Source organism: Urocampus carinirostris, chromosome 4 (assembly GCF_059441175.1).
Source record: "Urocampus carinirostris isolate Australia breed hairy pipefish chromosome 4, RoL_Ucar_1.0, whole genome shotgun sequence".
NCBI classification, from domain to species: domain Eukaryota; kingdom Metazoa; phylum Chordata; class Actinopteri; order Syngnathiformes; family Syngnathidae; genus Urocampus; species Urocampus carinirostris.
The window spans coordinates 11,971,271-11,997,873 of record NC_142352.1 but is presented as its reverse complement, the minus strand read 5'-3'; the positions used below and the strand labels follow the sequence as shown (position 1 = coordinate 11,997,873).

The 26,603-nt window shown below is 39.2% G+C and overlaps 1 protein-coding gene across 1 annotated transcript; it reads left to right on the top strand.

Moving 5' to 3' along the window:
* Positions 1–339: 339 nt before the first annotated feature.
* On the top strand, positions 340–25,973 carry LOC148366837 (monoacylglycerol lipase ABHD2-like). The gene is made up of 11 exons (XM_088333166.1): positions 340–510; positions 3,216–3,297; positions 6,405–6,620; positions 11,481–11,656; positions 13,099–13,266; positions 13,350–13,533; positions 17,154–17,246; positions 17,351–17,452; positions 18,561–18,630; positions 18,712–18,796; positions 24,485–25,973. The coding sequence occupies exons 3-11, from the start codon at positions 6,412–6,414 to the stop codon at positions 24,691–24,693; spliced, it is 1,296 nt and encodes a 431-aa protein (XP_088189292.1). The 5' UTR covers positions 340–510; positions 3,216–3,297; positions 6,405–6,411; the 3' UTR covers positions 24,694–25,973.
* Positions 25,974–26,603: the final 630 nt, after the last annotated feature.

The window sequence follows — 26,603 nt, the reverse complement described above, 5'->3', positions numbered from 1 at the left end:
TAATGTACTGTACTATACTATACTATACTATACTATACTATACGGTAATGTACTGTACTATACTATACAATACTATACTATTTTTTTGTTTGAACAAATTTATTGACACTAATAACAGAAAACAATCTTGACAATCTCAACAGCAATTATACTATACTATACATTTCACAATGTAAAAACTTCAACGCAGGAACCATGAAAAAAAATGCATATTGACCAATCACAAAAAAGGGGGGGGGGCGTCTCGATGGAAACCGATTCGTCGCTCACTTCCAAGAGCCGGGTCATAGAGCCGTTCCGTTCGCGGACGACACATCATTCCAGTGTGCTTGCGGCGGCTATTGGCTTTAGCGCGCTACCAGACTGCTGTGCTCCTCCCGTCGCTCCTTTCACAAAGCGCGGATATGACTTAACACCAAGGCAACAAACACAAGAACTCTCACGGGTGGAAATAACGTCTGTAGGTTTAAAAGCAGTCGGCTGCTGTTTTTACCCCCCCATTCGACTGTGGTAAGTAACGACATGCTAAAGATGCCGCGACATGTAGTCTACAATCCTCTGCGTATGTAACGTAGGATGTGTCGTAAAACCTGAATTAATATTACTCATACACTGGGCTAAAATATATAAAATTATTTCCATATAGCAGGTCTTTGTGGTCCAAACCTTTAAAAAAATGGTCGTCCAACAAATTCAATGGTAGATTACTGTTACTGGTATATTGACCACAAGAAATCCAGTTCCGGTAAATTAACTTGGTTATTTCTCTTCATGTTATTTCTGCAAGTGATTGTTCTTTTAATTGTGGTGCAATGTCCAAAGCTAGAAGGAAGACCACAATGTTCCCGAGAAGCAAGCAAGTCGTAACAAAGAACGCCAGTAGAGGCCATGATCCTCTGACGCTGTTGTCAAACCAAATTGTTGCCACAAAATTAATTCCAGTCCAGTAAAATGCACTAGTGAGCAAATTAGTCTGACACGCGAAAGAATGCCTGTTCGAGACCGGGTGGAAACATGATAGGCGCCATCAGGCTGTACTTGCCCAAGACACATCACAGGAAATGGTGCTCCTACGACCCTAGTGGTTAAGGGATCCGACCAACTTGTTGTGGTATAGAACCTTGTAATATGAATTGCACCTCACATGCAATAGTTTTATCATACACTTGAAGTGCAACAAAAATAAAGAGTAAACATTTGTTGGCATGGAGAGGAGTGGGCACCACCAGGCTGTACATGCCCAAGACACCCCTGTGACCGTAGTGGTTAGGGGATCCAGCCAACCAGTTGTGTTCTATAACCTTGTAATATGAATTGCACCTCACATGCAACATATTGATCCTACACTTGAAGTGCACAATGAGAAAGGCTAGACATCTGTTGGCCTGGAGAGGGATGGGCGCCACCAGGCTGTACTTGCCCAAGACACCCATGTGACCCTAGTGGTTAAGAGATCCAACCAACCAGTTGTGTCATAGAACCTTGTAATATGAATTGCACCTCACATGCAACAGATTTATCCTACACTTGAAGTGCAACAAAAATAAATGGTAAACATATGTTGGCCTGGAGAGGAGTGAGCGCCACCAGGCTGTACTTGCCCAAGACACCTGTGTGACCTTAGAGGTTTAGGGATCCAGTCAACCTCTTGTGTTATAGAACTTTGTACTATCATTTGCACCTCACATGCAACAGATGTATCCTACACTCGAAGTGCAACGATAAGAAACTGTAAACATTTGTTGGCCTGGAGATGGATGGGCACCACCATGCTGTACTTGCCCAAGACACCCCTGTGACCCTAGTGGTCAAGGGATCCAACCAACCAGTTATGTTAAAGGTCGTTGTAATATGAATTGCACCTCACATGCAACAGATTTATCCTACACTCGAAGTGCAACAAAAATAAAGAGTAAACATTTGTTGGCCTGGAGAGGGATGGGCACTACCAGGCTGTTCTTGCCCAAGACACACCACCCGGTATGGTGCCCCTACGACCTTAGTGGTTAAGGGATCGAACCAACCAAACACTGCAGTGTCTGATGTCATGTCCTGTAAATCAATTAATTTTGCAATTGATTGACTGTATTGAGTGATGATTCATTTGTTGGCCTGGAGATGGATGGGCACCACCATGCTGTACCTGCCCAAGACACCCCCGTGACCCCAGTGGTTAAGGGATCCAACCAACCAGTTGTGTTATAGAACCTTGTTAAATGAATTTCACCTCACACGCAACATTTTGATCCTACAACATTTTGATGCAACAAATATAAAGGGTAAATATTTGCTGGCCCGGAGAGGAGAGGGTGCCACCAGGCTGTACTTGCCCAAGACACCCCTGTGACCCTAGTGATTAAGGGATCCAACCAACCAGTTGTGTTAAAAGAGCCATATTGGACTAAATAAAACAAAAACATAAAACAAATATGTCTGGAGCTGCAAAATATGCTGTACGTAACTATATTAGCTATAGCTTACTGTCGAAATAATTAGCCGTCATGAATAAATCTTTAGTTGCAGGATGCAGTTACGTTTAATTTCGTTACAATATTGTGTGTTTTATTGCTTGGATATCGTTGAAGAATTTTTATAAAGAAATCTGATTTTTTGAGATCTTTTTATTTTGGGGATTCTAAAAAAACATCATCACGATGGAAAGTGCACTAGGTACCTCTTATCCGGCTAACGACAGTGTAATGAAACAAAGCAAGCAATTATATTATGGCTACCTTTCGAAAATGGATATTATATGAAATCAATTTAATACAGTTTAGTTTTGTGCAAATGCCAAACAATATGAAAACAAATATAGGTTTCCCTGTCTCATTTTCCGTTTTATTTTTTTTATTTTTTTAAGCCGCAAGCGCATCCAGAGCTGCAGGTTGCCGACCCCTGGCCTAGCCAGTAGTGTTCGGTCTTAATTTCAAATCATATTGCAATAAATGGTAAATGGTCTGCATTTATTTAACGCTTTTCAAGTCAATGAAGACCTCCCAAAGCACATAACAATGTGCTTCACACTTACCCATTCACACACACACACTCACACACCAATAGGGAGTCAGCCATGCAAGGCGCCAACCTGCTTATTGGGGGCATTAGGGATTCTTCGACATATAACACGGAGGACCTGGGAATCGAACCTGCGACCTCTTGATCCCAAGACTGAGCTAATGCTGCCCTATAATGGTTGTTTTACTTTCTTCTTTTAGGTCCGACCACATCACTGTGAGTTACCTCATCACATTTGGCGAGTTTCGGAAACAGTTGCTTATTACTGCTCCCACTTTACTTGTAAGTGATTTTTTTATACTTATTCTAATTTAAGACAAAATGACGTTACAAAATTTCATGTTGGGTAAAATGTAAAAGTGCACTAGTAAGTATGGATGTGGTTCTACTAACAGTTATCGGTTCCTGATACAAGCCTGTATTAGCAACGGTAGTAGCATTGGGGACAAATATCCACATTGGCTTCAAATTACATTCTAATAATAAGGGATCTAAAATGACAAGAATTATATTTTGAACTTAAATGCAATTTAAATTTTTTAAAGATATCAGTCATTATTTGCAGATGCATGCTATTTTTTTGTACTATTGGACTGAAAAAATGTTGGTATCTACCGTAAAATTCGGCCTATAAGGCGCACCTGATTATAAGCCGCACCCAGTACGTTTTAAAGGAGATTTTTTTTGCATACATAAGCCGCACCCGACTATAAGCCGCATGTGCCCACATTGTAATATAAGATTTTTACAAGAAAGAAGGTACAGAGTTTTAATAATATACGGTACCTTAACCCCTAGATGTTTTGACGGCCCGGCATTTGGCCCCCGGACTTTTGATAAACATATATGTGTCTGCACGCTGTCACGAGTCACTGAAATTCATCATGTCACTTATCATTGGAAAGCTTAAACCATTTCAAAATGTACTCATCTAAACATCACGATCAGTCTGAAACAAGACATCCGGAAACTATGAAGCTGATGTAACTCACCATTACGTCCATGGTCGTCTTCAACTTGTTTGAATTTCTGCGAAAATGGCTTTGTTACACCAAGGACAATCCATAGAATCCAACCGTTTGAAATATTTACTCCAAAACACACGATAATGCCGACAGATTAAAAAAAAAAAAATCCGCCTAAAAGCATGTCTGCTTCATTGGACGTTGCTCCTGGTAATCCATTCGTTTCGCCACATTATTTCTGTTTACAAATAAACCGACTCGTAAAATTATTCCCAATATTAGCCCTCCCATTTCGATTGAAACCTTTTCCATGATGAAGGCCTGTTCATGCTAGATTTATTAATGCACAAAGCGCATTCTTATATTAAACTTGCGTCTTCCTCGACACATTTCGACACGTTAGAAAAATTGCATGAATTATTCGCATCATTGCATAAGCCGCAGCGTTGAAATCTTGGGAAATAAAGTCACGGCTTATAGGAGGAATTTTACGGTCATATTCCTTTTAGTAAGTCAAGGCAATCAGTAACAAAGCATATCTGTTAAATTATAAAGTATTAAAAACACTATTTGTTCATAAATCAATCATTTACTGTAAAAACACGTGTTTTACCAAGGCTTTGAATTTAAGCATCGTGTACTTCCCCTTAATAATGATAATGACAAATTGTGTGTCCTCTGCTTTGTAGTTCCTGTTTTTGTGGTGTCCAAGTCTAAATAACAATCAGGGTCCTCTAGATAAGGGGTAGGCAATCTGGGCCCACAGGCCACATGCGGCCCGCCAAGTTTTTAATTCGGCCTGCAAAACGAAAATGGTGAAAATATAATGACAATGTGTACAATGGTAAAAAAAGTACTACTAAGGAAAATATGTTTGTATGGGCCAACATTCTCCCTATGGTCCTATTGTGAGTCTGCAACCGAAATACTACTGCAGAAATACTAAAAAATTACTACAAAAGTATCAAATGTAATGCCCAAACCCAGGGACGTAATATATCATTTTGCTTTCATTCTGAAAAGAAAAAAAACTATAGAAATACGACAAAAACTACGACAGTAATACTGTCATACAAAAAATACCATTACAGAAATATTACAACAGAAATGCGACAAAATTACTACAAAACTAAATTTAGATTTATTGCTTGAAAACTGGGACCTGATATATTTTTTTGCATTCATTCTGAATAAGAAATACTATACAAATACTACAAAAATACGAGGATCGCAAACACCATAATAAAAAAATAACATACATAAATACTTCAAAAGTACTACAAAAACTAATTTTTAAATTTAGTGCTCAAAAATTGGGACCTTATGTGTTAATTGTGTTGCTTTCATTTTGAAAAGAATAAAAAACTATCGGAAAACTACAAAAATACAACTACAAGAATACTACAAAAATACTAAAGATACGACAAAAATTCTACTATGAAAATACTAAAGAAATACTACAAAAATAGTACTTTGGAAATACTACAGCAACACTACACACATACTGAAAATATATTAGTAAACTACAGAACTACTACAAAAAAAATCTACAGTAATACTATAATACAAAAATACTAGTACAGAAATATTAACAGAAACACTACAAAATTATTACTTCAGGAAAATTACGACTGAAATACTACAAAAAAATACAACTACAATATTACAACAAAAATGCTACAGAAATACTACAAAAAATCCACTATGGAAATACAAAAACAGAAATACTGCAAAATATTACTGCAGAAATACTACAAGAATGCTACAAAAGTTAAACCACTGTAGTCAGCAAAAATACTACAGAAATACTACAAAAATCCGACTGCAGAGAAAGCTACAGTAATACTCCAAAACTAAACATATAATTTGTTTCTTAAAGAGACAGTGTGTCATATCTAGCGCCTCCTGGTTGTACAAAAACTTTTATTCAGTAAAAAAACAACATTTGAATACTAGGCAAAAATCCATGAACTTTCATGCCAATGTTATTATTGATAAAAAAGTAATTGATCGAGAAATTGGTTCTGAGGCACCAACCCTCGCTTACGCCGGACAACACAGTGCCATCTAGTGGTCAAATATTACACATCGAGGCTTTAAAACAGTGTCCAAATATATTATTTTGCTTCAATTGTGAGCATTTCAAAATGAATTAGGCGAAGCTTATTGATTTCAAAATAAATATAAACAAATATAAAAGATGTCTGCTTGTATATTCCTTCATAAATGACAAAAATGAATAAGTCTCCAGGAACAACCCCTGGCCAATTTTTTTTTTCCCGCTGCAAATAGTTACCTACGCCTGCCTTATATTTTCAAAACTTTTGATATGGAAATATCCCCTGTCATTCCAAATAGCTTAGCATAATTATGGATGTTTCTTGAAAAGTTTTTCAATTAAATTTTTAAAAATGCTTCTTCTAGCGCAATCATGAGCGCGCACGATTCAGACGTGCACACCATTTCCCCGGACCTGCCGGCCATGTTTGACGGCGTGAAGTTAGCGGCGGTGGCGACGGTTCTCTACGTGATTGTTCGCTGTCTAAACCTGAAGAGCCCCACTGCGCCGCCAGACCTCACCTACCAAGACACGCCACTCAACCACTTCCTTCTCAAGTCTTGCACTCAGCTCACCAAAGAGTAAGTTTCAGGGTTCCTCCTTGAAAATGCTTGAATTTCAAGGTTGGGTTTTCAGGGGTTGAATAGTGCTTGAATTTTCAAATGCTCAAAATGGTTGCTGTGTTTCAAAAGCCTGCATAAATATAAGAGTGGCTTCGCTTTGCCATTGCGTTTCTTCACCTGTGATTAACAGCAGCTGGCATTAGTTTGTATGGCATTGTCCTATGAAGCGTCATCACCCCTTGCAATGTCGCACCCAAGAAGGCCGGTGCATGTTGCAGCCAAACAGGGTGGCTTTGCCATTGCATTTGTTCCCCTGTGATTAACAGCAGCTGGCATTAGTTTGTAGGGCATTGTCCTATGAAGCGTCACCCCCCCTACATGTTGCACCCAAGAAGACGGGTGCATGCTGCAGCCAAACAGGGTGGCTTTGCCATCGCATTTTTCCCCCTGTGATTAACAGCAGCTGGCATTAATTTGTAGGGCATTGTCCTATGAAGCGTCACCACCCCCTACAGGTCGCACACAAGAAGACAGGTGCATGCTACAGCTAAACAGGTCACTATAAAATGTGCATTTGGGCAACATTACATATCAATTATTTAATTTGGGCCAGGCAAAAATGGTTTTGTTGTGCTAAGGACAATCCATAGAATCCAACCGTTCTAAATATTTACTCCAAAACACATGATAATGCAGACAAAAAAAAAATAAAAATAAAAAAAAATCCGCCTAAAAGCATGTCTGCTTCGTTGGTAAATTGTAATGGGAAGAACATCCTGCAACTGAAAATGTAAGCTGCATATCACTCTCATTTTTACCCAATAACTATTTGGGGAGACACTGGTCCCAAAAACAAATACATTAGCCATTGTCTATTCATCTAGAATTTTTATATTTATTGGCCCGGCGAGGGATGGGCACCTCCAGGCTGTACTTTCCCTAAGACACACCACAGGAGAAAGGTGCCCGTTCAACTCTAGTGGCTAGGAGAGCCCCCCGCCTCAAAAATTGGTCAGCAATGTCTTAATTGGTCACAAAAAAAGTTCTTGTCAAAGAATTGTGATAAAATCCAGATCATAATTTTGTTTAAAAATATAAAATAATGTGACAATGTTTTTCCCATAGAGCTCACCAATAGTTGATTGTATACATTTGTGGGGGGAAAAAAACAATTATTTTTCTTAAGTCAACAACCTTCTTTATTTTTCTCGGGAAACCCTTTTTTATCTTCAGCTCAACTGTTGAAGTTAACTGCAGTTGTCTCTTGTATAAATGGCTCAAAAGGACCAATTCACCTTTTACCCTGCTGATTTCTCATCAGGGCTGATTTAAAGTGGGCATCCTAAAGTAGTTTAACCACATCTAAACCCAAAAGTCCCGTTTTTGATGCACAATGGCACCCTGTCAACAAATCAGTTGTTCAATTAATGTCAATGTCAATGGTCTGCATTTATATAGCGTTTTTCAAGTTAATGAAGACCTCCCAAATCGCTTTACAATGTGCTTCACACTTTTCCAGTTTACACACCAACTGATCGCAGGGTCAGCCATGCAAGGCAACTATCTGCTATCGGGGGCATTAGGGATCCAGTGTCTTGCCCAAGGACACTTTGACATATTACACGGAATCGAACCTGTGACCTCTTGGTCGACGAGCGCTCTACCTCCTGAGCTAATGCCGCCCTAACAATACAACATATAGAGTTTTGTTATTTTAATGTTTTTATGCGGGGTACAGAGTGTACGGATTAGTGAATAACCACGCTCTACGGCAATTTCACTTTGCGATCCCAACCTCAGAGACTATTAACATCGTACCAGCTCAGTAGCCTAGATGGTAAGGCGCCCGCTTTGAGACTGGGAGGTCGGTGGTTCGCGCCCCGGCCGAGTCATTCCTAAGACTTAAAAAGTGGTCGGCGGCGCCCTCTGTTGGCTGCGGCTGCATCGGCTCGCTACAACGGGTCAGGTGCAATCGACATTTCGTTCTGTGTACATTGTTACACAGAATGACAATACAAGGAAATTATTATTATTATTATTATTGTATCCTCGGGTGCTATACACATGCTGTGATTTTTTTGTTTGACCACTAGGGGTGCTCTAATTAAATAAGAGAAAAAAATAAAGGATCTTTTCAATTAAAAGCTTAATGGGTTGGGGAATCAGCCTGCTCAGCAGCACATTAACTGGCTGGTTTTCACGATCAGCATATAATGTCGAGAGCGTTTTGATGTTGTGTTTCTGTGCAGCTGATTGAGTTAAACAAAACAAAGAACAGTAACTGTAATCTGTTAGTCATGCACATCATAAAACTGAGATGACCCACCCCTTAGATTAATGCTGCTGCCTTCCAGAAAACGTGCATGATAAGCTTCACCGATGCTTACAACAGAGAGCGCAGAAGTGATCACATTACCAAATTGCAGGCGCTGCCTGTGCTCTTATGTAACCGTGTTTGTTTCAAGGTGCGGTAAATGTTGAAGCAAGAGATGTGAAAACACAAGGTTAAAGGGCTTGTGTAACTTGTGAACTGTACACATAGAAACCTGTCCGCTGAAGATATGCACAAAATGTCATCACCCTGTCGCAAGCGTTTAATGGCCTTTGTTGAAATCTATGAAAACAGAAACGAATGTGTCACTTGGTTGCTTCCCAACTAAAAACACAAACAAGCTTTTGAGGTTTGTGTAAACTAGGGCTGCACGTTTTTGGGGGAATTAACAACTGAAGAACTACAAATAGAGAGTACAGAATTGCGTTTGACTAAATACAAAAGTACATCAAATTTGGAGGGCTTCTACTTTCATCAAAGAAAGCCATTTAGAGAGCGGCTGACTAGCTGTACACTATCATTGGGGATACTCTGATGAGCCAAGTCTACGCGATTGTTAAGATACCACAGTCCCGGTTATAGAAGTTTCCCTCGAGTAGTAGCTGTATGTTGTGCGTTTCATAGGTAATGGATCTGGCGTTGGTGAGCTATGTGCTTGGCTTTAAGTCAAGTCATGTTTATTTGTATAGCCCTTAATCACAAAGAGTCTCAAAGGGCTGCACAGACCACAGATTATTGCAAACCACAGACCATTATTACACCATCCCCTGATCTGAAACCTACATGAGGGCAAGGAAAAACTCAAAAACCTTAACATGAGGAAAATGAAGAAACCTTAAGAAGGGACCATACATGAGGTAATCCCTCTTCCAGGATGACCAGGCAGTTAGCCTAGCGCTTGCTCTGTGGAGCGCTGAGAAGCACAGGAAAACTGCAGAGTGCATTCACTTGAAGGGCCATGAGATTCTGCAGGGGAGTCAGAACGCGATAACAATCCACGGAGCACTCGCTGGTGATCTTTGTTTCTTTGCGCTAATCTGATTTTCCTCAATTTAATTGCTGAACTTCTTTTTAATGTAACGAGCTACTAAACTACTAGCTCAGCTGTATAGCTCTGCTCAGCGGTTTGTTTTGTGGGGCAGCAGGGGTTGGGCACACTGACTGAAAACTGCCTCACCTTTATTAATTTCGAACTTTAAGGATTCTGGTAGGCCGCACTTTCATTAAAATAACATACAAGGAACTATAAATCCTTGAAAAAAACTAAGTGTCTTGCAATAATAACACAACCACACTACGTCACATTGCATTATCGATTTAGATTTCAGATAAGTGGGCAGCCTCAGTGTAAACCTTTCTTCAGAGTTCATGATTAAAAAACAATTTTCTTCATGATATTGATGTACGGTAATATTTACGGTCTGTATGGGTGCTTGAAATCCTTGAAATTTCTTCAATTTTAATATTGTGTTTTCAAGAATTGAAAAACTTTTTGAATTTTGTGTACTAAGTTCCTGTTAATTCTTGAAATTATTGACAAGTTCTGGATCTCCAATTCCTCATAACTAGAGCAGCTAATATGTTTAGAGGACACTGTAATGATTGTTCCTTAGTTTTTATTTTTAGCCATCTGCTGGACAATTGGAGTAACAGCATGCTTGTTAGGCGTTATTTATTTTAAGTCTAAGGACCACTTTTGACTCAAAAATTGTGATTTTAACAGGAACTGCCCAGGTGCTTGAAATCCTTGAAAATTCTTGAATTTTAATGTGGTGTTTTCTAGGATTGAAAGTGGTTTGGATCTGGTTGAGGTGCTTGTAAATGCTTGAATTTTTTTCCCTGTTTCTCAACTAGTCTGCTTAAAAATGACAGTGACACTGCTCTCTGGCGGCTTCGCCTTTGCATATCTCCCTACCTCGTCACTAACGGTATCTGGCATAGTTTGTACTGCATGGTCCTTTAAAGTGTACTAATTATGGACATTTTATATGGGCCTTGCAAAGAAAATTAAGGTAGTCTTTCCCAGTCATACATTTTAATAAGAAGAACTGAAAAAACTAAGCTACATATTACCGTCATTTTTACCCAACACCTGTATGTTGAGAGATTTGTTTTAAAAAAACAAATATAATCACGATTTAATTAAGATCCAAAAGTCATATGTCTTGATAAATGTACATGCAGATTGAAAATCGCATGCATAGATCATAGATATATTGGTGGTTCTGCAAAATTCATGATCTACACAGGTTTTCTTCTTATTGGAAGAATGGGAAAAAAATAGCTTTGAAAGTCCTTAAAAAGTGCTTGAATTTGGCCATGAAAAAGGCATACGAACCCTGTCTTGAATGCTACAAAGAAAAACATTTTCAAAAACTAAAAGTCTTGTTTTTCCATCCTAAAATATAATCTTCAATTTTTGGCAGATCTGTGTCTCCTATGCAAATGTTTAGCCCATAGTTTGTTTCATAAACCAACAATGAAAATCGGTTTGCTTCTCTAAGTTATATTCCAATCTGTGAGTTTATGAAATGTTTGACCCACAGGTACATTCCTCCTCTGCTGTGGGGCAAGAGCGGTCACCTGCAGACGGCCTTATACGGGAAACTGGGTAGGGTCAGCGCACCTCATCCCAGTGGAGTCAGGAAGTACTTGCCCATGCAGGATGGTGCCACTGCCACCTTCGACCTGTTTGAACCAATGGGGGACCATCGAACAGGAGGTAATGCAACTCATTATGTAAACATTCATTTTCTCAATAGAATAGAATAGAATATACCTTTATTGTCATTGTTACAAAATGGGTTAACATATTGTGACAACGAAATTGGGCATGACACTCCAGTTTTACACATTCACAGTGAGGTATGAGCCAAGAAGATAAAGGAACAGAGAAGATAAGGTTATAAAACAAGGGGGATAAGGCTATAGTTATAATTTACATGGTATTTACACAAGAAATGTCGGCATGTGGGATGTTACATACAGTGTTGTCGTGATACCGTTCTTACTGCCCATCATTATGTTTACGGATCCCAGGGTCACCGGGGCACTACTCCTTGTGGTGTGTCTTGGGCAAGTACAGCCAGGTGGCACCCATCTCTTTCGAGGTTGTTTTTTTGGGTAGGGGGTTTGCTTGCCCACATGAATTAGATACTTCTGGTTTTAATGGCTACCAGTAGCAGGAGAACCTTCCTGATCTGACGCCGATATAGCACCTTCGTCATATGGTCGCCGTTGTTTTTTTCGGTTTAAAGCATCATCGCGCTCTTCAGAGATTGCTTTTGTGACATATGTAAGGCTTTTTGCAGTCTCTGAAACTCATGACAAAAGGTTACCAGACACGAGGGCATACAACTCTGACAAGTTGCCTGGCCCCTTTTTCACAATTTGAAACACAATAAAATGACTAATCACAAAAAAAAAACCTTGTTGCAAAGTATTCAGGATTGATAATCAGAATATACAACAGAACAACACTTCAAAATTAAGTTTATTATAAATTTACTTATAACATTCATTGCATACATATGACATCGCTGTTTTACATATGCCGTCAGCATGTACCTGTATTGACTCATCTTCATTCATGCATTGTTTGCGTTGCTTCGTCTGCTACAAGCCACCTGAACTCCTCTTTCCACGTTGCTTTAAATGTACGTTTACGTTTTGTAGCGTCATCAATTTTGTTAGCTTCTTTTGAATCTTTCTTCTGGGGCTGAGGTTTTGGCTTGATTCCTAACAACTTCTCAATTTTTCTTGCGTTCTCTGTGCGTCTACTTTGGAAAATGATATGCAAATGCACGAACTTATAACGCTCGAGAAAGTCCGGAAGCACGAAGTTATCCGATGCAGGCTTCTGATTGGCTGCCCAGTATGCAAATTGCCGAACAAACCGAAATTCTGAAATTTCCGAACCGAACGAAGATTTTGAAATCGGAATAAAGCTAACCTTTGATTTAAAAAAAAAAACAAAAAACGAAAGATTTTTTTTTTTTTTTTTTTTTTTGTCTTGAAAAAGTTGTCGGACACTCGGGCAGAGACGTTTTGTAAGTTGTACGCCCGACAAAAAAGATGCACGCCTGGGCGTCCGGACAGACAATATTTCAGACACTGAACCCTGTATAATAATCTCCTATTGATGAAATATCTCTCCCGGTGCAGATGATATCACCATGGTGATATGCCCAGGCATCGGTAACCACAGTGAGAAGCATTACATCCGAACCTTTGTGGATTACGCCCAGAAAGATGGCTACCGCTGTGCCGTGCTCAACCACCTGGGAGCGCTACCCAACATCGAGCTCACGTCGCCGCGCATGTTTACGTATGGTTAGTCATCAAATCTTGGTCTACACTCAAAAAATTGCGGTCATGGTTTGGTGCCTCGTATGTACACTTGTATATCTCTACAGGGTGCACATGGGAGTTTTCCGCCATGGTTGGATATATTAAGCGGACGTATCTTCAGACCCAGTTGATCGTGGTGGGTTTCAGCCTGGGGGGGAATATTGTCTGTAAGTTCCTCGGGGAGAACATGTCCAACCAGGAACGAGTTCTTTGCTGTGTCAGCGTCTGTCAAGGTTACAGTGCTCTCCGGTAGGTGTCATTTTTTGCTATCTAATTGCATGGCTATATCTATCTGCTGTATATGACTTGCTTCGATATCAAATACCGCAGCTGTCGCATGTTGTAAGTCTGACCTGTTCATAAACACTTTGGTTTGTGACACACTGATGAGATATTCATAGGACAGCTATTGTGATTCAGGCAGCAGTTTATATAAAAGCGAAGCTGTATGTATTTTCCTCTACATATAATTTGGATTTTCTTCTTGATCGAAATCTTCTTTATCAGCACGTCTTGTTTTTTTCCAACATACAGTTAGGCCCAAAAATATTTGGACACTGACACAAGTTTGTTATTTTAGCTTTTTATATAAACACATTCTGAAATATAATAATATAATTAATCTATGTGCTAAAAATGCACAATTTCAGCTGTGATTAAAGACTTTCTACATCCGAGTCAAAATAAAGCTTTAGGAATTATAACTCTTTGCACTCTTTTATATTTTCAACGGAACAAAAGTAATTGCACAATCAACTCAGAGGGCTGTAATTGACTCAGAAGGCTCCTTTGTTAACCTGTCATCAATTAAGTAGTGGCAAGGTCTGGAGTTAAATGTAGGTGTGTGGTTTTGCATTTGGAACCTGTTTTTGTGACCATGCGTTCAAAGGTATCCAAAAGCATTTCAAAAATGAATAAAGCCAAATTCCTTTTAAACTATATCGTATTGTATTCATTATATTGTTCTCTAGTTCGGCCATACTTAACATATAGTGCAGAAGTCTGGGGCGATAATCACAAAAGTTCACTACATACACAGGGTAGGATATCATGATCATACTAATATTTTATTCCTGCAGTCCAAGTTATTAAAATTAGATGATTTAGTTGCATTTTTCACTTCACAACTGCTATTTAATGTCAACAAAAACATAGCGCCAGAAAACATCCACAAATTATTTACTCTGAAAGAGGGAAGTTATAACTTAAGGGGCTGTAGTAAATTCAAAATCCCGAAGGTGAGAACCACCAGGACACGTATGTGTGTGTCTGTCTGTGGAGTCAAACTTTGGAGCAATTTACAAGACGAGATCAAACAATGTCCAAATATTCACCTGTTCAAATGTAATTACAAAAAAAACATTCCTGGCGGAATACAGAGACGGAGAAATTGGGATATGAGTGATATTAGAGATTGGAAATACTGCGTTTACAACTACAGTTAACCTTGTTGTCATTGTTACTATTATCATGTCATAACTGTTATTATAGCTATTGTTGTTAATATCATTGGTATATTGGTAAATTGGTAAATATCAATGATATTTAGTGTCTAGTAGCATTATAAAGTTAATAGATGGGTACTACGATTACTAGTATATAACCTATGTGACGATTGTTATTGTAAAATTGACATCCGACCTATGTAATATGTATTTCCGTGAGGTTTTGTTATATTCAGACACAAAAGAGGAGCTATCTGTGAAATGGAATTAATAAGGAAGATGAAGGGGTAGGGAAAATAAGCGTCTGCTTCTTACTACCTCTTTTCGAACATGTTATGTAACATTAGCGTGTTGTTGAGTCCTTGTTTTTGTCCTGTTTTTATTTTCTAATGTTCGAAATAAAGTTTTCATAAATTCATTCATAGCTCTCAGAAGATCCTGAGACTTAAAGAGTAAAGAAATCCATAAAAGAGAAAGCGGGAAAAACTTGGCGTGGCTAAATCAACAGTTTGGTATATTCCTAGAAAAAATAAATGTACTGGTGAGGTTGGCAATTCAAAAGGCCCTAGGCAAGCAACGGAGACAACATCGACTGATTAATGTTGAATACTCACCATGGTAATTTACAACATCTACTAAAGTGAAGAACACTCTTCAGGAATTGGGCAAAACCGTCTATAAGTCTACATTAAAGAGCAATTACACTTAATGAAAGTAAATACAGAGGGTTCACCGCTCGGTGAAAGCCATTTATCAGTCCCCAAAATAGACAGGCCAGACTTGACTTTGCCAAAACAACACCTCAACAAGCCAGCCCAGTTCTGGACAAATGAGACAATGATAAACCTGTTCCAGAGAAATGGGAAGAAGAAAAAATAGAGAAAAAAAGGAACAGCACATGATTGAAAACACAGCACATCAACTGTTGATAGATGTAAATGTTCTGCATTTATACAACGCTTTTCAAGTCAATAAAGACTTCCCAAAGCGCTTTACAATCCGCTTCACTATTTCCCTTTTTACACACACTAACTAACCGATAGCAGTGTTAGCCATGCAAGGCAACTACCTACTCATTGGGTGCACTGGGTTTCAGTGTCTTGCCCAAGGACACGTGGACATATAACAGAGGAGCTAGCAATCGAACCTGTGGCTTCTTGATCACAAGATGAGCTTTATCTCCTGAGCTTGAACACCTCAGTTTAAAGTCCTCATTTTAAATTAAAAATTTATTTGATAAAGCAGTTCGTTTGAGGTGAAGCGCTTCACAATTTGCTTCACACTTTCCCTTTTACACACACTAACCGATAGCAGCGTCAGCCATGCAAGGCAACTACCTACTTTACCTCCTGAGCTACTGCCGCCCCAACTGTGATGGAGGCAGTGTGATAGCATGGGCATGCATGGCTGTTAGGATTATATAATTTTATTTATCCTACAGTTGACATTAATATGTTATATGTGTTCTCAGCCATTTTGAAGAGTTCTCAGCCCGTAAGCTGCTCTTCAAGGCCATGAGTTGTTTTTTTGTTTCTGTCTCTTTTACATTCCAGTGGGTGCACCCTGACCTGTGCATGCCATAACTCAAGTTGTTTTTCTCCAAGAACCTTAATATTAGAAGGGAGGGTTCGGGGACTTGTTCAGAGCGAGGAGGAGATGTGTAACAGCCTGGTCTCCGGCGCTCTCATGATAATGATTAATAAAATAACCAATTCTCAATGACCGATTTTCTATGTCTTTTATTTCAGAGCGTTTCATTAAAAATGTTGGGGACTTAAACCTAACAATGGCTTCCAAGGGCCTTTTGTTACTTGTATTCATTGACGACATTACAACAGGTCAAGGTCGCCAGATACATTTTTAAGTACAAAGGGATATACTTTTTACTCAAATTCAACCAAATGCTCCAAAGTTCATTGAACAGCGCTTCCAGGCTCAAGGCAAGGATTGCCTCAAAATGATTTGCAACAAACCTTTTTGTTTAGGTCGGCTTAATTATCCAATTACTTCTGAGCCCCTAAAATGTTGTGTGTTTAGAAAAAATCTATATACAATTCCTTCCTTTTCACTCAGATGTTGTTGTTCAACGACTTGAATTAAACAGTCTGCACTTCAACTCTGGGAAAGATATTTTATTTCAAGTCTCATGTGGTTGCATGTACAGCAGAACTTGGGGAAATTGTGTGTCCGTCCAAACATTTTCAGGCTTATTTTTATAAGCAACCTCATTTTTTTCTATAAAGCTGAAAGTATATTTTCATGAATAATTTACTTTTGTACCTTTTAAAATCTGTTTAATGCTTCAGTTCTCGTTCTTCATCTGCAAGACTTCATTTCCAATGGATTACACACGATATTGTACTGCTAGGAATGTTGAATGGCTGTGTGAGCACTCAGCAGGCTTCTTGTCTGTTTGTCTTTCAGGGCCCAGGAAACATTCCTGCAGTGGGATCAGTTCAGACGCTTCTATAATTTTCTCATGGCTGACAATATGAAGAAAATAATCCTCTCGCACAGGTAACGCTTGGATCAATCAATCAATATTTGCTCTGGAGAGGAATTTAATTCACCACTGATCCTTTTCAGTACAAATAGTTAACTTTCCTATTTGTATTCTGCAGGCATAGTCTATTTGGGGGTAACTCTGTCAAAACGATAGCTGGAGATCTCGGTCGTTTATACACAGCGACGTCCCTCATGCAGATCGACGACAACATCATGAGGTACATTGAAACTGAGTGTGTTGTGCTGTGAAATGAAAAAAATACATGTTTTTGTCATGGGTAGGAATGGGAATTGATTCGAATGTGGCATTAGGAATGAAAATACAGTAATCCCTTTTTTTCTGCGGAGGTTGTGTTCCGAAAATGTTTCGCAATAGTCAAAACACGGTGAATTTGCATTTTACGACGGTAACAATTATAGATCTATAAATAAAAACACAGAACACAGAATTGGCATGGAATGTATGATCTTTATAGTCATTATACTGTAGCACAACAAAATTCAACTATAAGAAAGCGACGTAGAAAGTGGCCGGCTAGTTGCACGCTAGCCTCGGGGATGCTCGGGTTGAGCCAGGTCTCCGTGATGATTAAAATACAAGGTTCACACATGTAGAAATACAGGCTCAGCAAGGGTGGCTTTCTCCAACGACACCTCAGTCTCCCGATAACAATCCATGGAGCACCCAGTGGTGTGATCTTTATAGTCATTATACTGTAGTGCAACAAAATTTAACTATAAAAAAGAGACATAGAAAGTGGCCAACTAGTTGCAGGCTAGCCTCGTGGATACCCGGGTTGAGCCAGGTCTCTGTGATGATTAAAATACAAGGTTCACACATGTAGAAATACAGGCTCAGCAGGGGTAGCATTCTCCGACGACATCTCAGTCTCCCGATAACAATCCATGGAGCACCCAGTGGTGATCAGAATTTTACGCTCCTCTGACTTTCCTCAGAGTCCGATTTAATTTAGGAATTTATTTTCTATGTAACGAGACGCTAAAATTTTAGCTGTCACTGTGCTTTGCAGTTTGTCTTTGGTGGACCCTTTGACTTGTGCTTCTATCCAGCTGTTTGACTGACCACATACACCAGCCTGTCACTGTTGTGTACAGACAGTCAAGTCCACCAACACACACACAGAGCCCTCTGTGACCTCCCCCTGTGATAGCATTTGCTGTGTGTTGTCTGCTGACGAGCACAATGTTTCACGAATATTTGCGACCTATCAAAACCATAAAGAGTAAACCGTGATACACCAAGGGATTACTGTAATGCAATTAGGTTCCTCAATTGAATCCATTGTATCGATTGTGTCTTAACAGGAAATTCCATGGCCACAGCTCCCTCAAAGAGTATTACGAAAAAGAAAGTTGTGTACATTATATTCACAATGTAAGACAGCCCTGTTCGTCGAACGCACATTCATAATATTCTAAGGTGTCTGTCCGAACTACTGTCGCTTTTCTTTTGCAGGTAAATGTACCACTGCTTCTTGTGAATGCTGCTGATGATCCTCTGGTTCATGACTCTTTGCTCAAAATTCCCCGCACTTTAGCAGGTAAGTAGATGTTTATCAGAAATGAATCCATCAAAATGACTCAATGACATTCTCTGTTTAAAGTTTACGTACATGAATAATCTGTAAAAGACTGATAGAAGCTTGAGTACTTATCACCAATGTATACAAGACTACTTAGGTTAATGTTTGTTCTCACGCCTAATGTACTCTCTATGCAGTCCGTCGTCAAACATTATTTCAAAAGTTTTCGTCAATGCAAAAATAAAAAACCAAGAAGAACTAACAGACTGCATCTGTTCCGGACTCCGAATGCATTTGGTGTCCTTGTGGCTGGGCAACACGCATAAATTACTTCTCAGTCTGGTCCATTTAGGGCATATACTTTTGCTCAATAGCACACTACATAAATTTGAAACATGGAGATAATACTTTGCCCTGCGACTGGCTGGCAACCAGTTCAGGGTGTCCCCCTGCCCACGGCCCGAAGATAGCTGGGATGAGCTCCAGCAGCCCCATGACCCTACTGAGGATAAGTGGTTCAGATAATGGATGGATAATACTTATTCATGTAATAACAAAACTATGTGCGGATTTAAAGAAGTGTTTTTGTTTTGAGAAACAGCCTAATGTAAACATGTTATTTTTGTGTTAATACTTTCAATTTTTAAATTAAATATTCAGACGTACAGTATGTATTATTTAGTTTCTCCCTAGTGGCAAAATTGTATATAATGAAAAGAAAAAAAATATATATACATGATCTATCACATCAATGTGTATTTAAAATAATAGAGGTAGGTTGATAACTTTGCATTTATTTTTTACATAATAAGCCTCATGCAGAGGGATCTGACATAATAGTCTCCCATCTAGTTGCTACAGGTAACCAAAAACCCAAAACTTTGTGAAAGGCGTGGCAAAAAAAAATTACAAGAAAAAAATGATTTTGGTAGGTCACTCAGAGTCTTGGGGTTTGTTTTTCTTCCTTGTGCTTTTGTAGCTCTAGTTTTTTTGTTGCAAAACACAATATAGCGACTCTTAGTGGTCAAATAATACAAATACTAACTTCAACTAGAGTACTTTAAAAATCCTGATTCGTGTGTGTGTGTGCGTTTGTTTGTATGAGACTAATAAGTTCCGGCTAAACTGATTTTCGTGAAAATAGACTGTTGTTCTTTAGGCCACCGCTCGTGTTTTCAGCTAAGTTTCGTGTAAAGGCACCCTCAATAAATACCAACAAAATCGATAAACATCTGCTTTTGTTTACAAGCTGCTTTGGAGCTGCATGCGGCTTTTTGGCTCTCCCTAAGGTCCCTACAACCTCGCACAGCACAATTAGTTCCTATTATCATTATTATTACAACGATATCATCGAAATAACACTTTAATAACAATATGTAGATTTTAATTTTTTTCAAGATTGCCTTTTAAGGATGTAAATCCACATGTAAATTACATTACAGTGGAACCTCGGTTCTCGACCATAATCCGTTCCAGAACCCTGTTCGAAAACCGATTTGGTCGATCACGGAAAATCGTTTTTCCCATTAAAAGTAATGTAAAATCATTTTAATATGTTCCAACAACCTGAATATTTAGCAAGAACGTAAACATGAAGCTAACCCAGGCTAATCGTACGTTCGCGTTAACGTAATCTTTCGTACGAAAGATTACGCTAACATGAACGTGTAAAAATAAGAAAATCAGGTCATTTACATGTCATTTAGCACCCGGGTCTCCACAACAAGTGGTGAGCGGTTAAAGGATAAAGAAAATATTTATGAATAGGATTTCTTACCTTTGTGGTGGTCTGCAGAAGCCATGCTCTATTCCCTCGAAAGAAGGGAAACTCGCACATCTTCTTCATATTTTGCTATTATTTCTTTGTTAAATGCAATAGTTGTACGCACTACTCTTCTTTTTTCACCTGTAGCAACTTTGCTGCTTGCACCGACCTTCTTCCGAGGCATAATTAGGGGTTAAAACACTCCGTTCACCGATATTAAAAACAAAAGCAAAAAGAAGTGCGCGTTCACGTGACAACAGTTCTTCACGAGGGGTGGGGGCAATCTACACCCGTACGCCGCTCAGCATCGCCTCGAAATTTTTGACCGAGAAGCGATTTGTTCGAACTGAGAGGCGTTCGAAAACCGAGGTTCCACTGTAGCTGCAAACGTAGCTCTCCACACATTGCTTTCACCTTATGAGTTCGCTCTGAACTGCTGTCCAAAGGTTATGATAAAAGCAAATAAGCTTGGTGGAAAAAAACAACTATGAGGCTCTTTAAAGTCAGTTGGGTATTGGTAACACGTATTGATAGATAAAACATTTAACCCTCAACACCTCAAAAATGTGACCCACCTGTAAGCCTGCGGCTCATCCAAAGACAAAACTGAGATTTTTTTTTCCAAAATATCTCAATCAGGTGTCCAGAATTTACGATATATAACTTTTCTAACATTTACCTGGTGACCCACTTGTTTGAAGCAGCCAAATCGAATTCAATGTCTATCAATTTCTGTCCACATTAACAGTTGAAGTCTGTTCTCAGAACAAATCAAACAATGCACAAAAATGATACCAAGAACTGCAATGATAGCGTAGTAGATAAAAACTGATTAAATAATTCAAATGCACAAATAGATGCTCTCTTATAATTGATATAATGTCTGGAGCCCTTTAACGGAGGAAAAGGGAAAAAATAAAATTGTGTAACTTAGACCATGCAGTGTAATCCAGGGACACTCTTGCTCTACCCCCTCTTAATACTGCCCTATATACAAACTCTGAGGCTATTTGAGAAAAGAACATTCCCCCGTGTGAGGCCATGGTCCTGCAGTTTGCATGTCTGTTTTACAAAACACCAGCTGTTGCTTTTAAAAGTGACACATACATGCCGGCACAAGGCAGGGCAACCATGCATTGCGCACGCTTAAGACAAATTACTAGAGCGACTGTCAAATTTTGAGCTGTTCATGTAGCCATGCTGAACCCATTTCATCTTTGTTGCTTTTTGGAATAACATTGGCAGTTGTTAAGAAGCACTGGTGGACAGAGTGGAAAGCCCTCGGGGATCTAAATCACTCACGAATCAGTGTCTTCCACTAACCCAGATAAGAGGGACGAATAATAATAAAGCAATCCAGGCCAATCTTTTATAGGCGACATGCCGCTCCACCCAGACCCGCTCGGGCACAGCGCCACCTTTCTGCAACAGAAGTCCGACGGCCACGTGTAATCAGCTTCAGGGAGGCGCCCTAGTTTTCAATCTTTCCTTTTTCATGAAGTCAGATCGACCTAGTGATAATGGGCAGTTTAATCCATAATTAACCTGGCACTTTTAGACATTTGCACATCGTGCTGATCTCATTTTTAGAGCTACATGTAACCTTGGTTTACAGCAGGCATGTCAAACTCAGTTTGGCTCGTGGGCCGAATCCAGACTTTATGTTCTCAGGTGGGCGGGATCGGTTACCCAAATGTCAATTGAAGTCAAGTCATGTTTATTTGTAACGCCCTTAATCACAAAGAGCCTCAAAGGGCTGCACAGACCACAGATTATTCCAAACCACAGACTATTATGACACCATCACCTGTTCTAAAACCTACATGAGGGCAAATAATACACAGATACACAGGTAATGTCAACATAAACTCTGCTTTGACTATTGAGTTATAGCTTTAAAGCTTGTTTGGCTTCTGAGTTAAAGCTGCTTTAACTCTCAGTTCAAGTGCTAAGGCTCCTTTAATTATTGAGTTAATACATTGAAACTGATTTTACTTAAGAGTTAAAGGTTCAAAAGACGTTTTAACTCCAAGCTTGACGCTAACGCTGCTTTGACTTTTGAGTTAAAGCTATACATCTTTTTTAGTTTGACAGTTTTAGCTTAAAAGTGCTTTAACTCAAGTTCAAGCTTCAAAACCTGCTTTGACTCAGAGTTCAAGTTATAATGCAGCTTTGAGTATCGTGTTTAACCTTTAAAACCTCCGTTACTCATGAGTTAAAGCTTTAAAACTGCTTTTTCTTATGGGTTAAAGCTTCTAAGCTGCTTTAACTCCGAGTTCAAATTGTAACACTGCTTTGACTATGAGTTAAACCTTTAAAGCTGCTTTAGTTTGACAGAGCTTCAAAAATGATTTTACTCACAAGTTTAAGCTTCAAAACATTAAATATAGGTTATTCAATGCCAAATATTCAGCTTTGTTTTTCAGTACTGTGCTTTATCATTCAGAAACGATGGAGAAATCATTTTCATTTTTTGGTATTGACTGTGTTAACAATGTGTTTTACCGGTTCAGTAAATGCAGCTTTCAGTCAAGCCAAGTCATGTTTACTTGTATAGCCCTTAATCACCATGAATCTCAAAGGGATGCACAGACTATTGCAAACACAGACTATTATTACAACATCCCCTGATCTAAAACCTACATGAGGGCAAGGAAAAACTCCAAAACATCAGCATGAGGAAAATGAATCAACCTTGAGAAGGGACTACACATGAGGTAATCCCCCTTCCAGGATATTGTCAATTTGAACTAGAAGTCATTTACAATCTATAGAATGTAGTGTTTTAAGCCTAGATCTTTGGCCACCAACAAAAAAAGGAAAGTTGACTGTAGGGCCTGTTCTTCTAAACAGGTGGAAATTGTCACCGAAATCCAAAACAATTGCACTTCCAGAATTTAAAACTTCTAAACAAACCCAAAGATCACAAACAAAAACTCAAGTGGGAGCTAAGAGTAAAAATATGCTTGCCTCAATTGTCATACTGATTTGACATGTAGAAATACAAATTTTTTTAACACTGAGCGGGCAACAACATCAGATCAAACTACTAGGCTGGGCGTACTGAAATATTGTATTTAACATGAAACCAGACTGAACGTCTGCTCATTTACACCTTCACTGCCCTCTAGCGACGGGCAAGAGGCATTTGTTTTGCACTTATTAAAATAATAAATTTAAAACTTTTGATAGAACTGAGCCAGTGACTTCCTTCTTTTTTTTTTTGACATACTCAGAAATTTATGGCAGCCCGGATTAAATCATCCAATGGGCTTACTATTTGTCTGTCCCTTAAAAATGGACAGTGCGTTATTTATGGATTTATGTCCCTGGTTTAAATTTATGGACCAATATGTGTATGCTCAATATAAGATGTATTTTTCATTGTACCCATTTTCTTGTTTATTATCATCCATCCATCATCGGCACTGCTTATCCTCAGTAGGGTCTCGGGGGGGCTGGAGCCCATCCTAGCAATCATCGGGCAGTGGGGAGGGGACACCCTGAACTGGTTGCCGGACAGTTGCAGGGAACACAGGGACAGACAATTCGCTCGCTAATTCACACCTAGGGACAATTTGGACCGGCCAATTAACCTGAAATGCATGTTTTTGTAATGTGGGAGGAAACCCTCATAAGCACGGGGAGAACATGCAAACTCCACAGGAGGTTCGATCTCATGACGTCAGAACTGTGCCGCGCACGCGCTCCCCACTGCCGTGCTGTCCCAACCTCATGCTAAAACATAAGAAAAAAAAAAGAATGATCCAATTAGTCGAATTATCGTTTTAATCGTCTTTAACTCGTCGTAATTTGCGGTCCTACTAACAAATGGATAGCAAGCCACTGAGTCATTATTTTATCTTTATACTGCCAGCGTCTGCCCGATGTGGGGGTCCAGAGTCCGAAAGTTTCCCCGTCTGTTTGCTTTCCTTCCTCAGAGAAGAAGCCCAACGTCATCTTCGCCTTGACGCTCCACGGCGGCCATCTTGGATTCTTCAAGGGCGCCGTGCTCTTCCCCAAACCGCTCACCTGGATGGACAAAGTGATTGTGGGCTACGCCAACGCCATCTGTCAGTGGCAGAAGCAGAGACCGCCGTGCCAAAGTCACACACTCAGTGAGAGTCCCTGCACACAAGAAAAAGCATAAAACGCCTTTTTTGTTTTCTCCCTCAAACCAAGCAAAGCAAGACTCCTTCTGCCTTGTTCTTTGGTGCTGCACACCCAACGGTGACTTTTGACGGTGACCAAATACGTGGACCAGAAAAAATGAGGCCGTGAGAGTCGCCTTTTTCTGCCTCAATGCAGCTTCCATTTAACAGGGTTTGTACGGGTGCTTGAAATCCTTGAAAATGCCTTGATTTTTATTGTTGTGTTTTCAAGGAATGAAACGTGGTTGGATTTTGGGTGAAGTGCTTGTAAATTCTGGACATGTTTCCTAACAAGTCTGATTCAAAATGATGCCGACACTGCTCTCTGGTGGCTTCGCATTGCCATTGCATTTCTTTTTTTCGATATGGGTTGCATCCAAGAGTATGCTCCTCAAAAACAGGGCACTATGATATGTGCTTTAGTGCAAGAATTGCGCATAATTTATGTTCATTTATTTTGGGCCATGCACAAAATTAAGGTGGTAAATTTCAGCGGGAAAAACAACTGAACATTTTTACCGAACTCCTGGAGGGATACGTGTCAAAAATATTTACACACGTACTGTCCTGATTCACAATTATATTCGCAATTACTCAAGATCTAAAAATCATGTCTTGATGAATGCACATGCAAGATTAAAAATTGTATATGTAGATCGTCTATATATTTCGGGCTCTGCAAAATACATGATTCACACCAGAACGGTACTGGAGAAATTGGAAAATCGGCTTTGAAAGTCCTACAAAAGTGCTTGAATTCGGCAAGGAATAAGGTATACGAACCTTTGTTTAATCGACATCTCATAAAATCTGTGTGACATCGTGAGTGAAAGGCCCAATTGAATTCTTAGTTGGTAGATATTTAGCACTTCGGAAAGGAATCCCATCTCGGTAGGATTTTTGTATGTGAGCCAGCCTATGACCCCCCAAAACCCCCAACTAGCACTTAGAGTATGCATGACACAAAGTGTCGTTGCTCAAGAAGAGGGATGGACAAAAAATTGGATACATGCACTTTCCCGCAATCACTATTACTTTGCACTTTATCACTTCACCCAAGACATCATGGTTTTTTTTTCTCTACTAGTGAGAGGACAAAACTCATGTTCGCATGCAAGGAATAGTCTGATTAATCATTAAAGCGATGGTGTGTATTTATCAGTTCCTCATAGTGATTAAAAGTCAAGTCATGTTTATTTATACAACCCTTATCGGATGGAGTCTCAAAGGGCGGCACAGATTATTGCAAACTACAAACAATTATTACACCATCCCCTGATCTAAAACCTAAATGAGGGCAAGGAAAAACTCAAAAACCTCATTCAAGTTATATCATGTTTGTCTGTATGGCCCTTAATATCAAGGAGTCTCGAAGGGCTTTACAGACCACAGATTATTGCAAACTACATACTATTATGACTCCATCCCCTGATCTAAAACCTACATGAGGGCAGGGAAAAACTCAAAAAACCTCAACATGAGGAAAATGAAGAAACCTTGAAGAGACCACACATAGAATATAGAGTATGAATATATACCTTCATTGTCATTGTTACAAAATAGGTTGAACATATTGTGACAACGAAATTGGAGATGGCACTCCAGGTTCACATTTAACAGTGAGGATAAAATAAAACAAAGAAGATAAAGGTTATAATTGACACAATATTTACATAAGAAGTGTGGGCATGTAGGATGCTACATACAGTTTTACTTTAACAGTCAAAGTATTTTTTCTACTCCCTGTTGAAAATAATTCTTAGACTGATAAAGAAATAAATATCCGTCATTAGACAAAGAGGATATCTTAAAATAATAATTAAAAAAAAAAGCCACTAGTTTATACCCAGGGTTGAGTAGGGTTACTTCAACTTGATTACTTTCAATTACTTTTGGATTACTCCAATAC